The 24,198-nt window shown below is 41.5% G+C and overlaps 1 protein-coding gene across 1 annotated transcript in view; it reads left to right on the plus strand.

The window, feature by feature from the left end:
- Positions 1-24,198, plus strand: part of ATP10B (ATPase phospholipid transporting 10B (putative)) — a gene marked incomplete at its 3' end in the record, with an annotated part of 106,548 nt that overhangs the window by 27,293 nt on the left and 55,057 nt on the right. Inside the window, exons 4-7 of the mRNA XM_080804367.1 lie at positions 12,764-12,849; positions 15,526-15,632; positions 19,129-19,260; positions 22,617-22,744. Of these exons, the coding sequence (XP_080660493.1) occupies positions 12,764-12,849; positions 15,526-15,632; positions 19,129-19,260; positions 22,617-22,744 (453 nt within the window). The remainder of the gene's footprint in view (positions 1-12,763; positions 12,850-15,525; positions 15,633-19,128; positions 19,261-22,616; positions 22,745-24,198) is intronic.

The following is a 24,198-nucleotide window of genomic DNA, read 5'->3' on the forward strand; positions in this document are numbered from 1 at the left end:
AGGGAAGGAATCCAAAATTAGGCTTATGCTAAGGTCTGCTGAGCAGGTCAGAAGACTTTATTAGAGAATTAAATTGTACCATTCTCCCTTTGATACATTCTGATACCCAAAATCTCTTCTTAAAAGGATTTCCAAGATGGGTAGGAGGCATTAAAACTGAAAGAGTATGTGCCTTTATTTTGGTAAATAGAAAATACCAAAACCAAAGAATCAGGAATGAATTCTTCCAGTTAATATTTCAGATGAAACATATTCCTGGCTATCTATTATCCAAATCACTGAATCCTAAGTCCTACTACAACGTGTGTCAGATCATTTCCTAGTGGCCAACCAAGTGCTTACCGTAGCGAGTGTGATATGTGGGTGAGCCTCTTCATTGTCAACTGGGAGCTTGTTAAAAATGCAGAATTTCAGGCCCTGCCATCAACTCAATCGGAATCTGCAGTCTAACGAGATCCCCACGTGACTGCCGTGCACAGCAGAAATTTGAGAACACTGGCTTAGGGCATCATCGACTGATGTAATAATTGTGCTTATCTGTTTATTGCCCAAATTAAAGATTTTTAATTGACTCTCCCTTTTAACTAGCTTGCCTTCCATGAAGGTTAGTGATTTTAAGCCATTTTCTCAGTTAGGAAGAACCACTGGAGCTCGGATCTTCTACAGTGAATGTGTGCACTGACTTTAACATATTTAGGCAGCAGAGCACTTTGCCGAAAGACTTGAGGAAAGATAGGGAGTCCTTTATCACCCTCCCATTTCAGTGATGACACACCTAGAAAGAAGCAAAAGGTAGCTATCCTCTCAATCTTGCCTGCCCTGAGAACCAGAGGAAAAATTCCCTTTCCTGGGGGATTTTGTAATTAAGACCTGCCCCTGGTAAGCTGTTGCAAGTTTCCCTTAAGAATGATAGTCTTTCTACCTATTGACCACTGCTTAAATGTTGAGCAGAGATCGTATTTTCTAGAATCCCTTCAATATAAAATCTACATCACGATATATTATGATAATAAGTAATATCAATAGATAAGTTGATTGATCATACACTGTGTGCCATGGGCAGGTCTCTTAAGTGTTCTAGACCTATTATTTTTCTCCTTTCCATAAATAACCCTGCGAGGTAGGCACTTTGAATACCCCCATTTGACAAATGAGGCAAGAACAGTTAAGTAACCCCCCTAGCAGTGAGCTGAGCTTGGATTTAAACTCGGGCAGAATTATTTTACTTTAACATTTTTTTTCTTTTTTTTTTAAGATTTTATTTATTTTTTTGGCAGACAGAGATCACAAGTAGGCAGAGAGGCAGGCAGAGAGAGAGGGGGAAGCAGGTTCCCTGCTGAGCAGAAAGCCCCATGTGGGGCTCGATGCGGGGCTCAATCCCAGGACGCCGAGATCTTGACCTGAGCAGAAGGCAGAGGCTTAACCCACTGAGCCACCCAGATACCCCTTACTTTAACATTTTATTATGGAAATTTTCAAGTGCATTCAAATGTAGGGAGAATAGTATGATGAATTTTTAAGGTGCCCATCACCCAATTTCAACAATCAACCATAGCCAATTTTGTTTTATCTATAGCCTTACCCTCTTTACTCTGCAAATTATTTTGAAGTAAACTTCAGGGTTGCAGCATTTCACCTGTAGATACTTTAATTAATCTATCTCTCAAGGATACGATTCTTAAAACATGCAATGATACCATTGTCACTACTAAAATATTTGCATTAATTTCTTGATGTCAGCTTTGAAGTCAGTGATCAATGTTTTCCAGTTTGTTTGAATTAGAATCCAAGTAAGTCTAAAGACCTAGATAAGTTTCTCTTTTACTCTAAGGGTTCCCTGTTCAGCTTTCCTTTTTTGTTTTTCTTGTATATTCAGTTTTTGCTGCTGAGTAAATCAGGTTGTTGGTCCTGTAAAATTTCCTACAGTCTGGATTTTGCTGATCACATTGACTCCCAGCTGTGTCATTTAAACATGTTTCCCTGTTCATTATACTAATATAAATTAGCAGTTAGAGCTCATGCCTAAATCTTATTCAGATTAGGTTTGTGTTTGAGAGTGTATATGTCACTGTTGCATGAATTGATTCCCTCTCATCTTGCAAAAGGTGACCAGTGAGTTTGTCTTTTTTAGTATCAATGTGCACTGATGGATTTCAACAGATTTGATATGTGTCAAATCAGTGTAGTTGTTATCTTTATTGATTACCCCATTTTTAGCCGGTGAGACCTTCTATGAGTTGGCCCCTGAGCTCTTTCTCATGATCCCTGTAGTCTTAATAGATAGAGTCCCTTTCGATGTAGAATAGGATTTAGAAATCACAATAAGGACATGTCGGAGGTATATATAGCTATTGGATTGATCATTATTTCCATGCCACTTAAATGGACATAACTAGGACTTTTTAAAGATTAAATACATCAAGATTTATGGTGATACTTGAAATTCAGGACTAGAGGTCTTTACACAGCCTCATCAGTATGAAATATGTAAACCCTTCTCTCACGTTAGGCAAAGTCCTTAGCCACTGTACTACACAGCCTATTTTACTACACAGTCCCCTTGGATATTTGACACTCACAACAATCCTTGGAAGTAGAAAAGGAAGGAATTAGTAGCATTTTCAAGATGAGGAAACAATTACAGAAAAATTAAATCTTGTCAAAGATTACCCCACGAATGCAGTGTTATGCCAAAATTGGAACTCAGCTCAGATGTACATGATTATTTTTCCCATTGCTGAAGTGATTCTTAGATCCTTTTATGTGTATATTTTATTTCTCAAATAAATACGATTTTCACAGATATGAAAATACTGCAACTATACAAGTTTTGGTTGTAATTGTTTGCAATAATAATAATTAGACCATGAAGGAAATAACCCTACAAAAAGACTTACTTTTATTTTTGATAGCCCTCTGACCTAATTTTGGCCAGAGTTGTTCTAGGGCATGAGAACCACACACACACACACAAAAAAAACACAAACATGGGAGATCCCCTCCCCTTCCCAGTGTTTGGCAGTATTTGGAAACTTCTGTTAAAAACTCTTTTTTTATTTTTGTCTGTTCAGGGCCTTATGAGGAAGTGCTGCTATGTTATGTGAAATACATAATCATGCAAAGTGTTAATAGATGATAGCTTAAACTTTTCCTCATCTCCACTATCTCCAATTACTGTGAGAACATATTTACCTTTGAATAGTGACCTTCACAGTCATAACCACCAGGGATAATTGGGAATATTTCAGGCCAGTGTGGGAACTATCTGACGTCTCAAAGGAGAACCATACCAATCTAGTATAAGGATTAGGCAAGACTCTTCGTTGCATGTGACTGAACTCTGATTCATAGTAGCCTTGATGGAAAGAGAATTTACTGAAAGAAAATAAGGTGAATTGGGCCTTAAGGTAGTGTCAACCAGAAATTTAGAATCCATCAGTGCAACCCTTGTTTCTTTTCTGGGTTTCTCTCCATGTTTGGCTTTCATCTCTCACAAACAGACCTAACACTCACAACTTCACCTCCAGAGAAGGACTGGGAAACTTTCCTGAATTGAAAGGTATCCCAAAGATAGGGACTGATTGGCCTGGCTCATACTGTGCACCCATTCTTAGACCAACCAATTAACTCTGGCTGGAGGGAAAGGATTCTGAGAGTGGCATCCTCTACTTGGACTTGATGATTGAGATTAGCCTATGGAGCAGGACGGTTCTGAGCAACTCACCAATAAATGTCCATTAAATACGTATTATGAATCAGGGCTATATGTATCTAACTTACCTATCTGCCCTATCTCTGCCTACACAGCATCCTCTGTAATGTACCCAGAGTAAATCGTTCCTTCCTCTGTGCTCCCATCGACCACTTTTGTCACTCTCAACCATTGTGCCTGCCTCACCGAAGTTCATTCAATGAATTCACTTTTCCAACCAGTATCCGATGAGGTCCTTTTATTGCCAGATACTGTGCCAGATCATTTTGTTGTTGTTTATTGGGGTGACGCACTACAATCATATCTTTTGTGAACAACTGAATAAAAAGTTTCTCAAATCGGAATTCATACTCCCTTCTCTGTGACTTCTTTTGCCAGAAACATAAGGTACAAAACATTGACTCTCATGTCATTTTCTTTTGTCTCAGTTATCCATAGCCAGAAAAGGGTATGCAGAAAAGGTCCATCTGTGCAATGGCCTGTGAAGGCACCAGGCCCATCTGGTGGGCATATTTCAGGCATCATGCAGTCCCTCATTCATTCACCAAATATCGATGGATTAGGTCCTCTGTGTCAGGTGCTGTAGTGTGCACTAGGGGTTCAGGTTTAAACAGGGGAGATACAGGCTGTGACTATATAGTCTAACAGGGAATCACAAAGACAATGATTAACAAACAATCCCACAAATAATTAGTCTTTGGTTCCTTCTAAAAATGACAGAAGTCATTCTTTTTCCAGTATTTGCTTGGCATGCCAAACCCCTGCCTTAGAGGTTAGAAAATGTCATAGCACAATTTCAAGATTAAATTTAGTCTTAGCCCTGAATAAGAATCAGAATATCTGTCCACTTGAATAAAGTCCACACAAGACTGTAAGGAATCCTTAGATAGAATCTCCCATCCACAGCCCTGCAGCCCACTCTGTGCACTTCAGCGGGAATCTCTTGGGCAGGCAGGGAGACCCAGGGTGGTTGCATAATGCAGACGATATCCTCACCCAGAGTCATAAAGGAAAGTAACTGGCAGTCACTCTGTTGCCAGTCATCTTGAAAAGAACTCCTACTCGACCGGAAGCAGGAAGGTTATGGAATTCTGGTAACTGTCATTAGTTTTCAGATGGAATTCTCAGAAATCAGAGGGTTGTCTAATTTGTATGCCAGGAAGGAAACCTTGGTCACCTGGCTTAGCAGTTAGGGTGTGAAGTACATTTGATTCTAGCATTATCCAAACTAATAAGCTTTAAAAAAAAAAAAAAAAAAGGCAAAACTTTAAAATAGTATCCTCCTAAGGTTGCCTGCAGTGTATCTCCTGTGTAGCCACCTGGGGGGTGTGGTCTGTGTATCCTGAAACCTTGCTCCACCTACAGGAACGCTCCACAAATGAGCTAGTTCTGCTTTGTCATCCTCTCCCTGGCATGGGCTGGTTTTTCTAGTCACTAGCCTGAGGGTCATGTAGAAACAGAGTGAGAACTGCACAGAAGCTTGGCAATCCCTGGTTCAATACTTCTTTTTCACATGCTCAAAGTGAAAACTCAATAAATAAGTACATTCTGTGTTTAAGGAAAGAGTTTAGCTGATTTCTTTAGCTGATTTCCAGTTAACAGAATCTTTCTTGAATATCTCTCCTCATAGCTATGGAGGGGTTGCAAGGTGATGTAAAATGTACTTCTCTCCTCTAAGAACTTAAGACTATGGGTACCTATTTTTTTTAATTTAAAGACCCTTTGTGACTATCAAAAATCTTTGATAACCTTGCCCTGCCTAAGCCCTCTGACCTGAAAGCAATTGTCCTTTCAGTGTCCATTACTTAAGAAAATAAAACAAAAAGGTACTATGAATTTGGATTTGTAATTTACTGATCTCAAGAATTCCTAAAGAAATCAGAAAACTGGGGTGCCTGGGTGACTCAGTCAGGAAAGCATTTGCCTTCAGCTCGGGTCATGATCTTAGGGTCCTGGGATGGAGCCCTGCATGAGGCTCCTTGCTCAGTGGGAGTCTGCTTCTCCCTCTGCTCCTCCCCCTTTTTGTGCTTTCTCTCTCTTTCTCAAATAAATAAAATCTTTTTTTTTTTTTTAAAGAAAGAAATTAGAAAACCATGTATGAGACTTATGTTTCTGCTGTCTCTGGACAACATCCTGCTGCATATAGGGATTTAGACAAGCTGCAATGTGTAATCTACCAGCTGGCTTATAGAAATAGCTTGGTATTTAGCAATTAGAAGCATAAGATATTACAAGTTCCAAGTGAATGACATGGATATTAAGAATTGTCCCAAGCAAGACAGATTGCTACAGTCTGTGGTGGACACATATGTCCTATTGGGCCTGGCAATAAAAGTTTAAGAGAGTTATCAATATGGAAAACCTACAAAGAAAGCATGATAAAAGAAAGGCCAAGAGGGTTTTTCTTTTGGGCAGACAGCATTAAATGCTAATGCCAAGCAAAGAACATGTATAACCTTTAGAATCAGACAAACTTGAGTGCTCATGAGCTGTGTAATCTTAGACAAGCTACTTAATACAAGCAACACTCAATTTTCTCTCCAATAAAATGGGGCTGACTTGTCCTCAGCACTTCACAGGAGAGCTGGGAAGATTGAATAAAATCAGGTCAATAAGGGACAGCATTCTGTGAACTGCAATTTTACCAAATAAATAAAAATCATTATTTTTTTAAAGGCCAAAATATATCCATGGGACTGAATAGGCCGCTGTTTTGATTAGACTTCTTTATTTGCAGAAAACGGAAGTTATTCTGGCTAACTTAAGCAAAATAGTATCCTTGCAAAAATGCAGGGGCAGGTAGGGTGGAGGGGAAGAAGCATACCATGTGGCTCACAGAATCAAAGGAAAGATGAAAACCCAGGTTCAGAAACAAGAACCAGGAAGCCTCAGTGCAATGGCCAAGTATTGGGAGCAGCAACTACTTAATGATCTCCACTGTTTTTTCTTCCTTGAGTCATTCCCCTCAAGTCAAAGTCCCACAGTGGGAGAGTCTAATGGGCAGGGCATCTTGACGTAGAGTCCCATCAAGATTACAAACCATGGAGGAGAGGTAGTTTCCCAAAAGGAAATGAAAGGACTTTTAATGAAAAGGAAGTAGACTGGAAGGCAGGTAGCCAGAAAACAACTGCCCACTACAAACAATTTTGAAACATCATTCATACGTATGTAATCATATTTATGAATCAACATGAAATTCATTTATGAAGAAGAGAGGAAAATAGGCCTAGAAAAGTAAAATTTGAGACTGGTGCAGGGGAAATGGCCCATTCTTGTTACTGGAACATATTTCAGCCTCTTTGTTAAACCTCAGCCTTCCCGATGGGCCTCGGAGGATGCAGCCTCCTGATTCTGGGTCATAAGTCAGTGGGGAGACCTTAACCCCAGAGAGTCATCACACACTCGCACTTGGCCTACTTTCATCTGTTTTCCCAGATACTGCCATTGACGCACCTGGGCTAAACTGGGAACTCTGAGTTGTTTTATGACTACAATAATTGATTTGTGTCAAAAACCTCTCCATTCTTTCTGATTCTCTCTCACTCTCCCCTTGTGGCTCATGTATTATGGGAATTCAATTAAATTTTTGAATATATGAATGGATGAGTGAGTGAATGAATGAATGAATGAATGGGTGGATGAATTGGAGAATAGTTTGGCCCATGTTGGAATGTTGGGATCTACTTCTTTAACTACTTTTTTTTTTTAAGTTGAGCCAAAGAATTTCCCTACAAGAAGCGGTCCTATTCCCATGAATCAAAGTTAATATTTGTCCCTGGGGCTCTTCTTAATTGCTTTGGGCAGGCTTTACAGAGAGGTCTTCCTTCATCTCCTCAACCATCACCTTTCAATATATACATTCCTCACACCACCCTCTCCAGGACTAAGCTTCTCTTGACAAATCTTGATGGTATGCCTGTTGCCTCAAGGCATTATGGGAGATGCCCCAGAGGAGGCTGGCAGTAGAGGAAGTGTTAAAGGAGGCAAAAGTAGTGTGGTGAGGAGTCTGTGGGGATTTGGGTGGACTTCATAGAGGAGGTGGCAAAAAAAAATTTCTTAAATGCTTAAAAAATTTAAATATAAATATAATTTAAATTTAAATATATACATGTTTTTGAGGATATATATATATCCTCAAATATATATATATCCTCTCAGAAAACATATATATTTAAATTTAAATTTAAATGAAACATATATAAACATATATATAAACATAAAAATATATATATAAACATATATATTTAAATTTAAATTATATTTATATTGAGGAGATATATATATATATACACACACACACACATATATTTGAGGATATATATATATATATATATATATCCTCAAAAGAATGTCCCAATTTAGGTAGTATCTTAAACTCTACCCTTCAAACATACCCTGCTTTAAAATGCAAATACACTTGGAAAACATAACACATTGCATTTCTTATTAGTTGTGGTATATTCTAAATATTTTCTACTAGATCTACTAGATTTTACACAATGAATTCATGTCTTCTCATTATCAATCCCCTTTTATTTTTAACCTTGTCATGGTACATATATTGTAAGGAAACCTCCACCATGCTTATACAATAGTTTCTATAGTATATATAGGGTAGAGTGATATATACAGATTTCTCATCATTCAATCATTAGGAACTCCCAGTCATAAAATCTAACCTTTTTTTTTCCAATTAAAGAGAAAAGGAAAAAGGGAAAAAATCCTATCATGTCCTCTCCTGATGGACAGATAGGATAGAGTGTGTTCTCAATCTTGGCAACTTTATATCTCCTTAAACTGGAATTGGTTCTAGAGCAATTCTCAGTTCTACCCCCAGGAAATGTCTGTAGACATTTTTGGTCATCATATCTGGCAGAAAGAGAGGGTACTACTGGTATGAGGTTGGTAAAGGCTAGGAATGCTGCTAAAATCAAAGAATTAACCAGCCCCAAATGTCAGTAGTGCCAAAGTTGAGATACCCTGGTCTAGAAATGCCTTGACTGCCTACCAACTAGATACTAGAAAATAGGATGAGACCAAGCCAATGACTCTAAGAAACAACTTTCATAAAATGTAAAAGTCTTTTAGAAACAATCAAATAAAAGCATTTAATGGAGGCAAATCAAAGGTCAACATGACATAGTTTAGATTTTTCATGCTTCCTTGTTTGACTCCCATTAAGAAGGGTGAGGTGATCATGATGATTTCCAAGCACTAGAGCTTGCTTATTTTTTTACTAAGATATAATTCACTTATTACATTAGTATTAGGTATATAAACAATGATTTGATATTTGTATATATTGTGAAATCACAATTAGTCTAGTTAACATCCATCACCTCACAGTTATAATTTTTTTTCTTGTGATGAGAAGTTTTAGGATCTCTCTTAACAAGTTTCAATTATACAATGTGATATTATTAACTATAGTCACCTTGCTATACATTGCACTGCATGACTGACTTATTTTTTAACTAGAAGCTTGTACCTTTTGACCCTCTTTACCCACCCCCACCTCTGGCAACCACCAATCCGTTCTCTATATCTATGAGCTCAATTTTGGGGGTTTGTTTTTTAATTCCACATTTATGAATTTATTATTCCAGGTACTTCAATTATAGAAAATGGAAAAGAAACACAGGAAAGGAAATAGAGATAAGGGGAGATTTTTTTTTAATTTTTTAAATTATTTTAATTCAATTAATTCACATATAATGTTTATTGGTTTCAGAGGTACAGGACTGTGACTTACCAGTTTTATATAATATCCAGTGCTCATTACATCACATGCTCTCCTTAATGTCCATCCCTCAGTTATCTCATCCATCCACCCCCCTCCCAAAGGGAGATCTTAAACACTAACCTTTCCTTTGTGCATCAAAATAACACCATCGTTAAAAGAGCAAAGTGTATGGCATCAGAAGTCCCGTAGTTAAAGCTTGCCTTCTCACCTTGCTAGCTGTAGTCTTTGGGGAAATTACCGGGTCTCCTTAACCTTAGTTCCTCTAATTGTAAAATAGAGATAATAATAGTCTCTGCCTGGGGAACCTGTGGCTCAGTCAGGTAAGCCTCTACCTTCAGTGAAGGTCATGACCTCAGGGTCCTGGGATGGAGCTCCTCATTGGGCTCCCTGCTCAGTGGCGAACCTGCTTCTCCCTCTCCCTCTGCCACTCCCCCTGCTTGTGCTCTCTTGCCCTCTGTCAAATAAATAAAATCCTTAAAAAATAATGACAATAATAGTCCCTGTCTGATAGAGTTATTATATGATTTAAAGGCAATAGCATGTATAAAATATTTAGTTGGTTCTTAGCACATAACAAGCATTCATAAGTGCTAAAGCAATCATAATAAAAACAGGACAGAGAGGATTAAATGTATTGATGATGGTCACGATGATGACCACAGAGACAACAGTGATGATAATTGGCTTTGGATTCCAATGATGTGAACCACAGTCACGGAGGTTACTTACCAACCCTAAGACAATCACTTTACTTCAGTCTATTTGCACATCTGTCAAAGTCTCCTACAGTCACTGTGAGAACTTAATGACAGGTGCCTGGCATATAGTAAGTGTTCGAGGGAAAAGGGTCTGGCCTGAAGGGCGGCAGAGACACACACACTCCTCTCCGGAAAGGGGCTCTCTTTTCCTGGACCCTGATGGCTCCCCAGGCTGTTTTACTTATTAGTGGGGCTTTCTTCGATAAAGAGCTGAATCAGAAAGAAATGTTGGATAGGTGGGTTTCATCCACAAGCTATGAAAATCTGTGCTGTAATAAATCAGAAGGGAATCAGAAACTCCTGAACGAGGCTAAGGTAAGGACCTTGTAGGGTTTGGCAGGTCTCTCCATGCCCTCCTGTCCTTGGATTCTCCTAGCAGCTCCCAGGAGTGATTACAGCAAGTCCTTCAAAGCAAGCAATCCCCAGAGCTTATCTTTGAAGATAGCAAGACCCACATGCTCCTCTTTACAGCCCATTTGGGGGAGGGAAGTAAGGAGCCCAGGGGACAGGTAGCTAGAAAGAGTCACCTCCTCAGAAAAAGAGGGAGATGGACAGAGGATCCAAGGCCAGTGCCCAGAAGAAAACGAGAACAAGGGACACTTGAGGAAGACGGTCCCTGGGAAGCCCCAGCGCAGGGACAAGGGAGGCCAACCTCACATTGTCGGCATCTGCCGGGTAGGTAGAATTCAGCAGACACCCGGGACTCACTGCAGCAGGATCATTAGCTCTGAGACCTGCTGCCACTCATACCTGAAATGAGTTTGGATTTAGAAAGCCAGCAATGAGCCGAGTGGTATGGATCGGAGTGAAACGCACGGCTTAATCAGGAGCATGAAAGCAGCTGACAAATTACAGCGTGATTTGTCATCATCTCAGGACTCGGCAAGTGTTTGTCCCTGAAAGAATCGATACCTGGAGAGAAAAGGGCCATATTTTTAGAAACTCCTGGATGGGTAATTTATTTCAAGTGAGTGGAGAGTTTATTTATGTTGGCGCCCCCACAGAGCCAATGGACAGTATATTTATACGAAGCCAGAAAATGCTATCATTTCTTCTAATCAATTTGCCCCTTTGAACAGCTGTACCTTGAAACTTTCAGCAATAAATTCAGTCCCCATGCTAAAAGCTCTACCCAAGAAACCATTTCTCACCCCACCTTTAGCATTCCTTCCTTCTACTGCGTGGCATGTTACACCTGCTAAAACTTTCCATGTGGATTCTGTCTGCTGGGGCACAAATGAGATAGACAGGGAAGATGGAGTTAGCCCCATTCCACAGATGGGAGACTGAGGCTCAAGAGGTAAAAGGAGTATTATTAGCCCATGCAGGTAGAAATCAAGATCTCCCCTCCTCCCGTTGTGCCCCTCCCCCACTGGATTGTAAAATTTTATATACCTAGATAACCTAATGAAAGAGAAATCATGGAGAAAATGGCAAGCATGTGTCTGAAGTACTTTGCTATGGGAATGTTCACTGGGGGACAGCATGCTGTGCAAGTAAAGGACAAGGGTCCTCCAGTCAGACTTGGATTCAAATTCCAGTCCTGGGACAGCCATGGGCAGCCTGTCTACCCTTCTGAGCCATGGCTTTTCCATTCCTAAAGAGGAGATAATTGGTATTTCTACTTCACAGAATAATTGTAAGCTTAAAAATAAATAATATATGCAAAGTTCTCATCATAACAGCTGGCAGAAACGAATACAGTAAATGCTGTTTATTGTGTTTTATTAGCTACAACTTCTACAGCATGTTCATAATAGCAAAACAAATTGAGACAATATAAATGTGCCATAGTGAAATGGTGAAATGAATATGCTGACATTCATACAACAGGTTTCTATGCAGGTGTTAGTAAAGTTGTGTAAAAAATTTAAGATGTAAAAATTTCCAATTTACATGAACACCATTTTTTTTGAAATGTACAAATGTATGTATACCCATACATAGATGTATGCGTTGGTATATTTTTTAAATTATATTTTTTCAAATGCTACAAGTAATTACATACTCAAGAATATTAATTCTGGTTACTTCTAGGTGGTGCAATTTATAATCTCTTTTTGATTGTGTCTGTGCTGCCCAATATGGTCGCCACTTGCCACAGGCAGCCATTTAATTAAAGTGAAATAAAATCTAAAAATCAGTTTCTCGGTCATACGTCCACATTTCAATAGCCCCATGGGATGAGGGGCTTCCATATTGGACACACAGACTCAGAACACTTCCATCCTTGCTGCAGGTTCTGCTGGATGGCGCTGGTCTGGAAACTCAAACCCAAACCTGCCAGAGAATTGTGGGACAGGCAGGGACCTCCCTCTGCCATGCTTCCAACTTGCCAGCATTTTCAGTGCATCTGCTTCCTCCTTCTTACTGAGGATTTCAGTTTTCTTCTAACATTTTACAACTATCATGATGTGACAAAGCAGGGATTGCCTTAGCTGCGACAAAGCAGGGATTGCCTTAGCTGTGATGGTTTTAACAGTGCTTAGCTCTCCTGGTAAAGCTAGATCCGTCTGATTTAATGCCCTCCTGCTGTTCTCTCCCTCACAGGACGTACAGTTCGAACCCGAGCATTTCTGCAACACCATCGTGTGTGAGAAGCCTAACAACCACCTCAACAAATTTAGGGGTTATATGTAAGTCTCTAATGTCCCTGTGCTGCTGGTAACTGTTTCCCCTACAGCTAGAACACCACCTCCTTTCTTGAAATGGCTGAAGAGATTGAGGATACGTTTCTTTTTACCATAAAGAAACGCTAAAGAAAACTAATAATGTTGGGAAACTTTTCCTTTTTTTTTTTTTTTTTTTTTTGGCCAGAGTGGCATTTAATTATCTTGCTGGGTTAAATTTACTAATTTTTTTTAAACCTCTGGTGATGAAATAACATCAAAATCATGACCGCACTCTGATTCAGGAAAGGCAAGATTTCATTGAGGTCAGTGTTCTCATAGAGCTTGCATTGCATTGTAGGTAAGAACGGGGACCTCTGTGTTGGACAGACCTGAGTTTGAAATCAGGTTTTACCACTTACAAGCTGGGTGGCTTTGAGTAAATTCATTAACTTCTCTGGGCCTTGGTTGTCTTATCTGTAAAATATAGATTATAAGGTCTACAACATGGGACTTGTGTTTTCTATGAATTAAGTGGTTTATCGCATGCAGAACCCACAGCACAGCAACTGGCACAGAGTGAAGAGTTGATGGCAGCCGCGCTCTTGTCATCGGTGTTATTCTTACACCTCAACTTTAGTTTGGCCTGAGAATTTGACGGTAATTCTGCACCCACATCAGACTACTGGTCTTAATGCAAAGATAGACCACAAAAGAGCAATGGAAACGATGAGAATATGAGCCTTCACCCAGTGTTTTCACAGTTTCTAGAGTACTTACAGGGAACATCATCTCTTTCATTCTGTACAACCACCCAGGGAAGTGACAATTATGATCCTCATTTTCCAGATAGGGATAATCTAAGACTTTCCAGATACACCCAAAGGCTCACAACAGGTACCAGACAATGCCAGGACTTGAATCCCGGTCTTTCCACTCCAGCCCCGGTATGTTTTGCATTGTTGTGCAGAACAAGGCTCAGCTTGGTAAGGCAACTTCTTGACCAATCAGGTCTGGAATGAGGCTTCTTGGAAGGCAGATGTCTATGCTTTCTCTCCGCCCACATTCTCTCAGGCCTGTGTGGTCAAGAGGAACAATGAGAGGGGAAAGGATAAGAACAATACAAGATAAACAGCGGCTTTTAAACACAAATTATTTTAAAATGCACAGACAGCACAGATGGAGACAGGCAGAGAAGGGCCAGAGCTCCTGGCAAAGAGGAGGATTCGTTGCCTGCATCTGTTCAGGTGAACTTGCCACCTGCCCCAGCAAAGAGGCCATCCCTCCTGCCCGAGGTTTGTGGATTTGGTTCATCCCAAGTCAGCTGTCAGACATTCTCTTGTTAGAGTCAAAAGAATTGCAGATGGAAAGGACTCTGATTCAGTGCAAGCTAATGGGGCACCACTCTGGGAATCCTAGTGTTGTCAAAACAGCATGACAGCTGCTGTCTGTGGCCTGGGTCCCTGAGTCCTAGGATGTCCCACGTATCAGGTGGGCGGCCTTCAAAAAATCTCTCGCCCTCTCTGGGCTTCATCTTTTTCACAAGAAGAATAATCACCCTTCTAACTTCCCAAAAGTAGGAAGAATCAAATAAAATGATATAAGCAAACTTAGTTTATAACCACAGTAAGGCATAATTGGTATTAAAAGGCATATTGAGTGGCAGGATAGCATTCTGGAGCCAGACTTTGTGGATTTGAATCTCCATTCTGCCATTTACTAGCTCTACGAACTTGCCTCAGTTTCCCCTTTTACAAAGCGGGTATGGTAACATAACCTATCTTCCAAGGTTGTCATGATGATTAACTGAGTTAGTAAATGGAAAACAATTATAACCAGACCTAGAAAAATGAAGTATTGAAGAACTAAAAAGAGAAAGGCCCTAAGGACTCAGATTATTATTCTTTTTGTTCTCCCTAATGCTTTGGGGAAGTTATATTTAAATTTAAATGATCCCTAAGGAAGGGTTGATAAAGGTCAGACCCCAGGTAATAACTGGTATTAGGTGGCTTTAGAAATTTCTGGTGTGAGGTGGAAAACTGCAATGCCCCTGAGACTAGAGCAAGGAAAAACCTCTCGGCTTTCAGGAGCTGCCTCCCCCATGTGGCACAGAGGGCTACTGTCCCCCTCCTGTGAGGTCTGTTTATTTCACAAAAGACAGAGCAAGAGGAGGCTGGTACAAGAGAGAGGCAAGTGAGAGATGTAGCTCCATGTAAGAGGACCCTTGCCAACTCACAGGGGACAGAGTTGGGGGTGGGGGCAGCACTGTCTGGTGGCTTTGGCAGACTTGCAGTCAGACCCTGTGGTCTGGTCCCAGTAGCCAGGCGAGACAGAGTATAGGAAGGCCGCCTGAGGGAACACTGTGTGGTCTTTGGGATATCCTATCCCACACTAAACCATTCTGAGTGAGAAAACTGAAGCCAATGCTTTTTCAGCAGAACCCTGACTTTGAGGTGGGTAGATGATGATTTCCATAAGGATGGATAATTCCCTTTTATTGGTCCAGTCCCCACCAGGCCTCCCAGGAGCAATGAAGGTTGTACTTGAACTTGGAAACCAGATGCCACGTTAATAATACCCATTGCTCTTCTGAAAAAAGGGAGGAGAGGGATCGTGTTCACTCACCACTTCTAATTCTGTGACACTCACCAGTGATAGCATGAAGAGGCCGCCAAACCACTCCTGGTATTTCTTCATCCCCAGGGAGCATCCTGACCAGACAAGGACAGGCTTTGGCAGCGAGAGTCTTCTGCTTCGAGGCTGTACCATCAGAAACACTGAGGTGGCTATTGGCATCGTCATCTATGCAGGTCATTGACTTACGTTGTCCTTCCCCATGTCCTCCCTCCTCCAGCTCCTCCAAATCCGCCTGCGGTCAGTGGGAAGCCACAACAGTTCTGAGGGGTACAAGCAACTTCCCATTTCTCAGCTAAGCAAAGTGAGACTAGAATCACAGCAGGTTGTTTGGTTCACAGGAGATGTACTTAGATGCCAGGCTAACATCACTCATCTGAACAGGAAGAGGGATTCGTGCTCATTCACTTCTCATGGTCTTGTGACCCAAAGGCTGGATGAAGAGTGCTTTCTTGAGCCTGAGGAATAATAATCTCACCAAACTTAACAACTCCACCTTTGTGTGAAAACTGTGCCTCCGTTTCCTCATCTAAGCAAATGGGAAGAACATGTGGTTCAGCCTCACAGCGTACTCGTGAGGGTCAATACACGAAACAAATTATGTCTAACACAGTGAGCACTCAGTGGGTTTTAGTTGTTCCTTCTGCAGTTCTGTGTGTATTATTTATTCATTTTGTGGTGCTCTAGCTTCTCCTTTCCACTTTGATCTTGCTTTCCGATGGAAATATTAAAAACCTGGCAGCACTTCTCACAATGAACCCGAAGTCTGAGAGGGCCATCTTGGGACTGCTGTATACCCAGTACTTAGCTAGTGCCCAGCACTCAGTTGGTGCTCAATAAATTTCAGCTCTTACACCAACAACTGCAGACTCTTCCTCTGCAGAGAAAATTCAGTCTCCCTGGAGTGTCTACCTTCGCTGGAAGACCCCAAATTGTGTTTTCCTGGGTCTCCCACTCACTAGGACATCTTGAAATATTTTGCTTGTTTGGTATTTTCTTTGGCTTGATTTGTTTTGGAATTCATAGAACCCTACTCTTGATGGATAGGGCAGAGCATTTAAACATCAATCTACCTGGAGATTCGCTTTTTGGAACTGTCAAAGAAAAACAGGTTTTTAAACAAGTAATGTCCCAGTCTAGCTAGCTTTCCCTAACTTGATGAAGGGGGATTGTTTGTCAGTTCAGGTTAATCTTTTCAAGGGTCTTTGGCAATGGAGTTCAATGCCATCTGGTAGACCTATGAAAGATAAACTCTGAAGCAATCCCCACTCCACCAAAAAATCCCACATGAGCTTGGAGTTTGCTTCTCTGCCTGATCAGAAGCAAAACTGTGAGTGAGTGATGAACGTGGTAAATGAGACTAGAGTCCTAGGGAAGATTTGGGAGAGAGTGAATCATGACTCTGAGGGGTCAGACTGCTTGGGGGTGAAATCTACTGGCTGGCTGCCATGTTCCTGAGTGTGTTGGTTAAGCTTTCAACACAAGGATATTAATAGTTCTCACCTTGTAGGGTTATAAGGTTCAAATGAGATTGTCTGTGAAAGGGGCTTAACACAGTGCCTGGCACATATTAGGCTCTCAAAAAGCGTGAGCAAAAATGATACTAATTGTTTCAGTATAATTATCTAGAGTAAGAGGTTCTCAACCTTGGCACTATCGACATTTTGTTCTAGATTGTTCTTTGTGGTTGGGAGGTGTTCTATAAAATGTTTAGCAGCATCCCTAGCCTCAAGATGGCATTAAGATGTTACAAGCCAAAATTTCTCAATACATTGCCAGATGTCCCCTGGGGAGTAAAATCATCGCTAGTTGAGAACAACTGGTCTAGAGTCATAGTCTCTCCTCTGATAACATGGACAAACGAAATAGGAACACGTCAGAGTCAAAGGCTCAAAAAGGCCAAAGTGAGCCTCCCGAAGGAAGAGATCTAGCATAGGTGTGTGCTCCTCACAAAAAAACATATATCCAGTTCCCACTGTGTATAAGGAAGTAATTCAGATACTTTGTGTATATTAATTCACTCTCCTGCCCAAACACACACATACGACTATTGTCTCTCATTCTGCAGATGAGAAATTGAGGTACAAAGGGATCCATTCACCCAAGGTGATTTGTCTCCTGAGATTAATTACTTATAGCCCAATGTCAAATTTCTACAGAGATAAGCTCTGACTCTAGAGACCACATTCCAACCATTATACCATACTGCCTTCCCTGGGAGCCTGTTTACCAAAAGAACAGAGGGCTCGCAGAAGGTGGGAAGCAGGTGGGTAAAGAGGGAGGTCTGAGGACCCCGATGTGAGGTGAGCCTGAAGCAGGTGGAAAGGCTGCAGTACCATCAGCACAGTCAGCCTGTGCTCATTACTGTGGAAACCCCCCTTACAACTACAGCAACTTGAGTCTGATTAATAAGCCCAGAGTTTGCTCACTCCTACTGTTTTGTTGCCACTTTAAATCTACAAGGCAACCAGCTAAAGAGCATTAAAGCCATTCAGTGCTGGAGCTGATATATTGGTTTTCTTTAATTTTGCACAGCAAATATGTGGTTTGTTTGTTTTTGTTTTTTTTTTTTTTTAATTTGCTGAGGAATAGCATGGTGTTTAAGTTTAACAGCCCCAAAGGACAAGCTCTGTCTGAAGACAAAATCTCAACTTGGCTCTCAGCTCTTAGCTGTGTGGCCTGGGTACCACGATTGGTAGGAGAAAGAGTAGGAATCAGAATCCTGGGTTCTCAGTATGCCTCTGACGTTATGGCTCTTTCCCTTTAGGCAGGTCTCTTCTACTCTCTGGTCCCCAGTCTCCAACTGGAACAAGGGTAACTGGATGAGACTGGTAGTTTTCAAATTTTGTTGTCCTCTCTTTGAACAAAATTTTATGCAGAATTCCAAGATGGGTGTAGAGCGGCTCAAGGCTAATGCTGGGGTAGAGGCCTTTGGCCCCTACCACCCTTACACAAGCAACACCAACATCTTGGGCGAAGAAGCAAGAATGAAAACTACTGGCCTAAGGCACTGTCCTGCCACACGGCCTTGGTATGCACTGTTTCCAAGGCCAAAACCATGTTTGCCCAACTCTTTTCTCTTCCTTCAAATGTGCCTTATATGTCATCTCTGAGAAGCCATCCCTGACCATGTTCTCTAACACCATCTCTTACTTTTTAGCTCATTGTGTATTTCATGGGAGTTATTACTAACTGTAATTATTTATTTGTTTTCTTAAATATTTTCACCAAAATGTGAGTCATCTGCCTCATCCTTATGTCCTACAATTAGTCCATAACAGTGTCTTTGTGCAAATTAGAAAAAAAAAAAAAAATAGCCTTTCCTCCAGTCAGCTTACTGTCATTTGCAGAAGTTTATCATGGTAAACCTACAAATCTAAAGCAACAAAATGAGGGGTGTTTCTTGAGTTGTGCAGTGTACAACCTGTGCTTAGTAGCTCTATCAGTGTGCACCACACTGTCTGGTGTGGAGGTGATTCTCAGTAAACACATGGTGACAAATTTTGTGAGGCCTCTACAGCTGTTCTCAGCAATCTCCCTGAGGCAGGAAAGATTTAGGTTAGAGGAAGAAGCCTCTCTTCTATTGTAAGCTTCCGTGAGAAGAGCTAAGGATGTGATCCAGGCCAGAGGAAAACAGATGCTAAAGACTTATTACCTCATTTTCTCTCAAAGGCCATGAGACAAAAGCCATGCTGAACAACAGTGGCCCACGGTACAAACGCAGCAAGATTGAGAGGCGCATGAACATAGACATCTTCTTCTGCATTGGGCTCCTCTTCCTCATGTGCCTCATTGGAGCTGTAGGTATGGAATGTTCTGGAAAGAACAAGACAACGGTAAACTTCCGTTTCTTTGGGCAAATTGTTTCAGCTCTCTGAATCTCAACTTCCTCATCTATAAAATAGAGTTAATGAAAATAAGTCCCACTCTGTCATTTAATAAGATATCAGTCAAATAAAAATGCTTGTGGGGGCACCTGGCTGCCTCAGTTGGTAGAGTGTGCAACTCTTGAGCTCAGGATCCTGAGTTCTAGGCCCACGCTGGGGGGTGGAGATTACTTTTTTAAAAATGCTTATGAAAATCTGCTGAAAGTATTATGCACTCTAAATATTAGGAATACCATCTATCATTTATTTCTCCAAGAAATACTTACTGAAACCAGGCACTCTCTTAGCATAAGAAAATAAAAAGATGCATCAGTCTGAGGACTGGTTCTTAACAAGCTCACAGTTTAGCAGGAGGGAGTCCAACACATGAACAGAATTGGTAAAATCTGTCCTACACAGTAAAGACTGCATGAAAGCACTGTCTTAGTTTTCCATTGTTGCTGTAAAAAGACAACACAAATTTAGCAGTTTAAAACAATACTCATTTATTCTGTTACAAAGCTAGAGGTGAGACGTCCAAAATTAATTCCACTGGGTTAGTTCAAGGGTCAATAGGGCTCATTTCTTCTGGAGGCTTTGAGGGGAAACTCTATCCCTTGTCTTTCTGAGCTTCTAGTGACTCCTTCCTCTTTCTTCAAAGTGCCTTACTCCAATCTCTCCTCATACTTCCTTCTGCTTTCTCTGTAGTAGTATTTCCCTATGCCTCCTTTTTCTTTTTCTGTAGTAGTATCTCCCTTTGCCTTTTTCTGTAATAGCATCTTCTTATGCCTCTTCTTTATAAGGACATTTATAACTACATCATTGGGCCCACCAGGATAATCAACGATACTCTTCCCCATCTCAAGACCCTTAACTTAAATCACATTCTCAAAGCTCCTTTTGCCACGTAAGTTAGAGAGCATATTGATGGGCCAGGGAATAGGACATGGACACTCGAGGCAGCCATTATTCACTCTACTATTGGTAATATGAGAGTATCAGGGGAGGAAGTCTTCCTTGAAGAGATAGATGGCTCTGATCCCTGAATGCAGTCATCATTACCACAGGAGGTAGGTGGCAGAGGCAGGATGGGCAGGCAGCTGTGAAAAGAAAGAAGTCACTCTTAGCCTCAGGCACAGCACAAGTAAAGCACAGAAGTAGGAAGGAGAATCATTTTATGCAAAGGGGCATTTGGGTCTTCGGTGTGGCAAGAGTAAAGCCAAGCATGGAGACCTAATTAGAACCAGGCTGTGGCCACGTTCTGTAACTGTGGAGTGTGGAAAGCTGCAGGAGGTACAGACATGAATAATCTGAGCCCTTTAAGTTGATCCTCAGAGTATAAGCAAAAAGGGATATTTGCTCTTATCTACTCTCTCTAAGGATGGTCTTCAGGATCCTAAAGGAGACCCCAAAAAAGAACCAGGGATGATCAAGAGGAGAAATTCATGTGCTAAGTCCAGAACCCCCTGCTGACCCCATACCAGGGGGGCAGCAATGGTGTGTGCTCTTTACTTGCCTTGGTCAGAAATTGAGCCCATCATTGTTCTTGGAAGATTGTGTCTGAAAAGATAAGACCTCCTAGGGCCCGGGGAGATTTGGGGTGCCACCAGAGTGAGGAGGATGGGATTTAGTCTTGTGAGTAGCCTGGGGTTTTTAACTATGCTTCCCAGATATGTTCAATGGCACTCCAGGTGAAGGTGGCCCACAGCTGGCAGGAGAACACCCAGAGGGCCAGCAAAGTGGGAGAACAACACCATCAGGGTGAGGCCACCCCCATGCCCTCAGAGACACTACAGGAACTGCTGCCTCTGCTTCAGAACAGATTTTTCAGGGGATGTCAGTGCTGGAAAGGACATTCAAGATCATCTCACTGTGTCTCCAGAGAAAGGAAGTTAATGATTAAAAGGTCACACAGGGAGATAAGGTATAGGCAAACCAGAATCTGCTTGGCAGATTGCCCAAAATAATAAATAAATTGAGAAAGTAACAGGGAGGGGCAGAATTGTATGCTGTCTGAGAATCACTACTCATACACAGTGGCAGGCCTCTGGTGGTGCCTAATTAAAGCCCAGCCCCTGCTGTCAAAGCTCTCAAGTGCGTGTCATTCAAGAGTTCTCTATCACATGCTTGCTTGGACTGTGCAAAGATGATATTTCTTTTTTCTTTGCCCAAATGTCCTCCCCAGGCCTTTCTGATCACTGATACCCTCCTGGTCTCCAGGAATCCCCAAGGGTTCCTCCTCCATGTAGACTTCCCTGGCTCCCTTGAGGGCCAGAGTTATTCATTCTATAATATTACCTTAAAATAACCTCATGGCTGTAAGTCTCCTTTCTTCTGCAGTATATCATGGCGTTGGGCCCAACCTCCTGGGAAAAGAAGCACAGGGGACAGGGCAGTATCCCCTGGGATTTTTTTCCCTGTAGTTCCTACCCTAGGGCTGAGAGCATTATACACATTGTTTGGTTATTCTATTTTCACAGTAACCCTACAGAAGAGGTATTATTACTAATTGATAGATGAGAAAACTGAGATTCAGAAAACTCTGGAGCACTTCTTCCTATTCATCCTCAAGTGATGAATGTGGTTGTCCCCTTCTGTGGACAAGGACATGGGGTTCAGTCTGCATTTGGATATGTTACTATGAGTTCTCATAACATTCCACACTCTGCATAGTACCTCTTATACTCTGTGGGATTTGTCCCTTTACATCTGGTCTCCGAATTATTAGACCTCCTCAAAGAAAAGAGCTGAGACCAATTCCTTCCTGAATTAATAAATGTTGGATAGAGGGAGGAAGGGGGGGAAGCAGGGAAGAGTGGATGAACAGAGATATGGGTGGATGGAGTGTGGAGAGATGAACTGTGGATGGACGGATGAATAGATGAATTGTGAAAATGGATGGGTATGTGATGGGGAGAGAAGAGGGGCTAGCTTACGGTTCTATCAAGTTCCCCAACTATGAACTTTCTACCACACAACTGAAAAGAACTTGTGTTCCCTTTTCTCTTTCCAATCCCTATATAACAGGACTTCATCAAAATATGAGTAATCCCCATGTTAGTCTCCTCTCAGTGAGACAGACTTTAATGCCATCAGGAGATGGAAGTGCAGGGAATGTGAAGGACCACTTTAGATGAATACATACACACAAAATTAGACTGTATAGAATAAAGATGGGTTCATTCAAAGCAACTCACTTCTGGGAATAAATTAAGGGCTGATATAATAGCCCTTAATTAGACTAGTATAATTAAGTGAGGATTCTGCTTAATCTTTGATTTTGCCTACTCTCAGGTCACCGCCTCTGGAATGGGACCTTCGAAGAACACCCTCCCTTTGATGTGCCTGATGCCAAGGGCAGCTTCCTTCCCCTTGCCCTTGGAGGCTTCTACATGTTCCTTACAATGATCATCCTGCTCCAGGTAGGAAGCCCTCCCTAGCTAGGGGCTCAAGACCTGTGACCAATACCTGCACAAGTTTGTGAAATAAAGAACGAAGAGTGCTGTCCCCAAGAAAGAACTGACTGAACTGAGATGAGAAAATGGCCATTGCTTTCTTGTGAGTCTTTGAAAGTACTCACATTTGGGTTAATGTCAAGACCCGCCCTACCTTGTGGAAGGAACCTTGCCCCCCCAGATAACAGTGGAGGAAAATATTTACCAGGCTTTTCTATTTAAGCATAAGATTATCGTAATAATCTAAGTGCACCTACTCCTTTGCCAGATATAATAGAACAGGTAAAATCCTCATGACCTGGGAACAGAAGAAGATAAAATATCTCAGAGAACTACAGAGAACTGTCAAGCCCTAAGGATTGGGAGAAAGAAACCACAAGTTAGTGTTTTAGCCTCTGATAGATTGAGAGGGAAAAAACACAGCTGGCCCTATAAAGGAGAAAGCACAAAAGCATAGAGCACCTATAAGAAACGGGCAGTAAGGAATAAAAAGATGAATAAATTCTCCAGGCTCTGGAAGAAGTTACAGTCAATGGAAAGATGAGGGAAGTTGCAGTTTTGTTTTCATGAGGCTCCGTTTACATCCAATTTCTTGTAGTATTTGAGGGTTTTGTTGTCCTCTTACAGGTGAACTTTTTTCAGTCATTAGTTCATTCATTCATTGAGCAGAGTAATCTTTTTTAAATGTGAGTTGGGCCATACTCTTCCTCTGCACAGAATCCTCCAACGGTTTCACATCTGCTTGAAGAGAAATCCACAGTCCTTATAACAGCAAACGAGGCCCTACGTGATCTGAACCCTGACTTCCCCCACCGGCCTCATCTCCTAGCCATCTCCTGCTCATTCGTATAAGACCTGCTTATTCTTCCTCCTCGATTACCCAGTCTGCTCACACCCCAGTCTTTGCCCCAGTCCTCTGCCCACAGATTACTTCCTGCTTCACACCCTCATTTCTTTAGATCTCTGCTCAAAGGTCATGGTCTATAAAAGAGTCCCTTCCCGTTACCACCTTCTACCCTCTTGACTTTTCTTTCTCACTACCTGATATATATTTCTTTGTTTGTTTACTGGAATGTGAGGTCTTCAAAGTCAGGGATTTTGTTTTGCTTGCCGCCATCTCCAGGACCTAGCACAGGATCTGATGCACAGCAAACACTCAGAAGATGTTAGGTATTGAATCCAGGACAATAATCAACAATGGATCTGAATACATATAAGAGTGAGCAACAGTCCTTGGTGGCATAGAGATCTCAGTGGCATCAGGAAACTCTGGACAGAGGCACTAGAGCTCCTCTCCCCCTAACCACTCAGTCATTAAACATCAAATAGTGAGAGCATACCCATACCAGAGCTCCCTGGCACCTGTTTTCCAGATGCTCCTAAGAATTACAAGGGAGGAATGAAGTCATTGACCCTCAGTT

Source organism: Martes martes (assembly GCF_963455335.1).
Source record: "Martes martes genome assembly, chromosome: 5".
NCBI lineage: Eukaryota > Metazoa > Chordata > Mammalia > Carnivora > Mustelidae > Martes > Martes martes.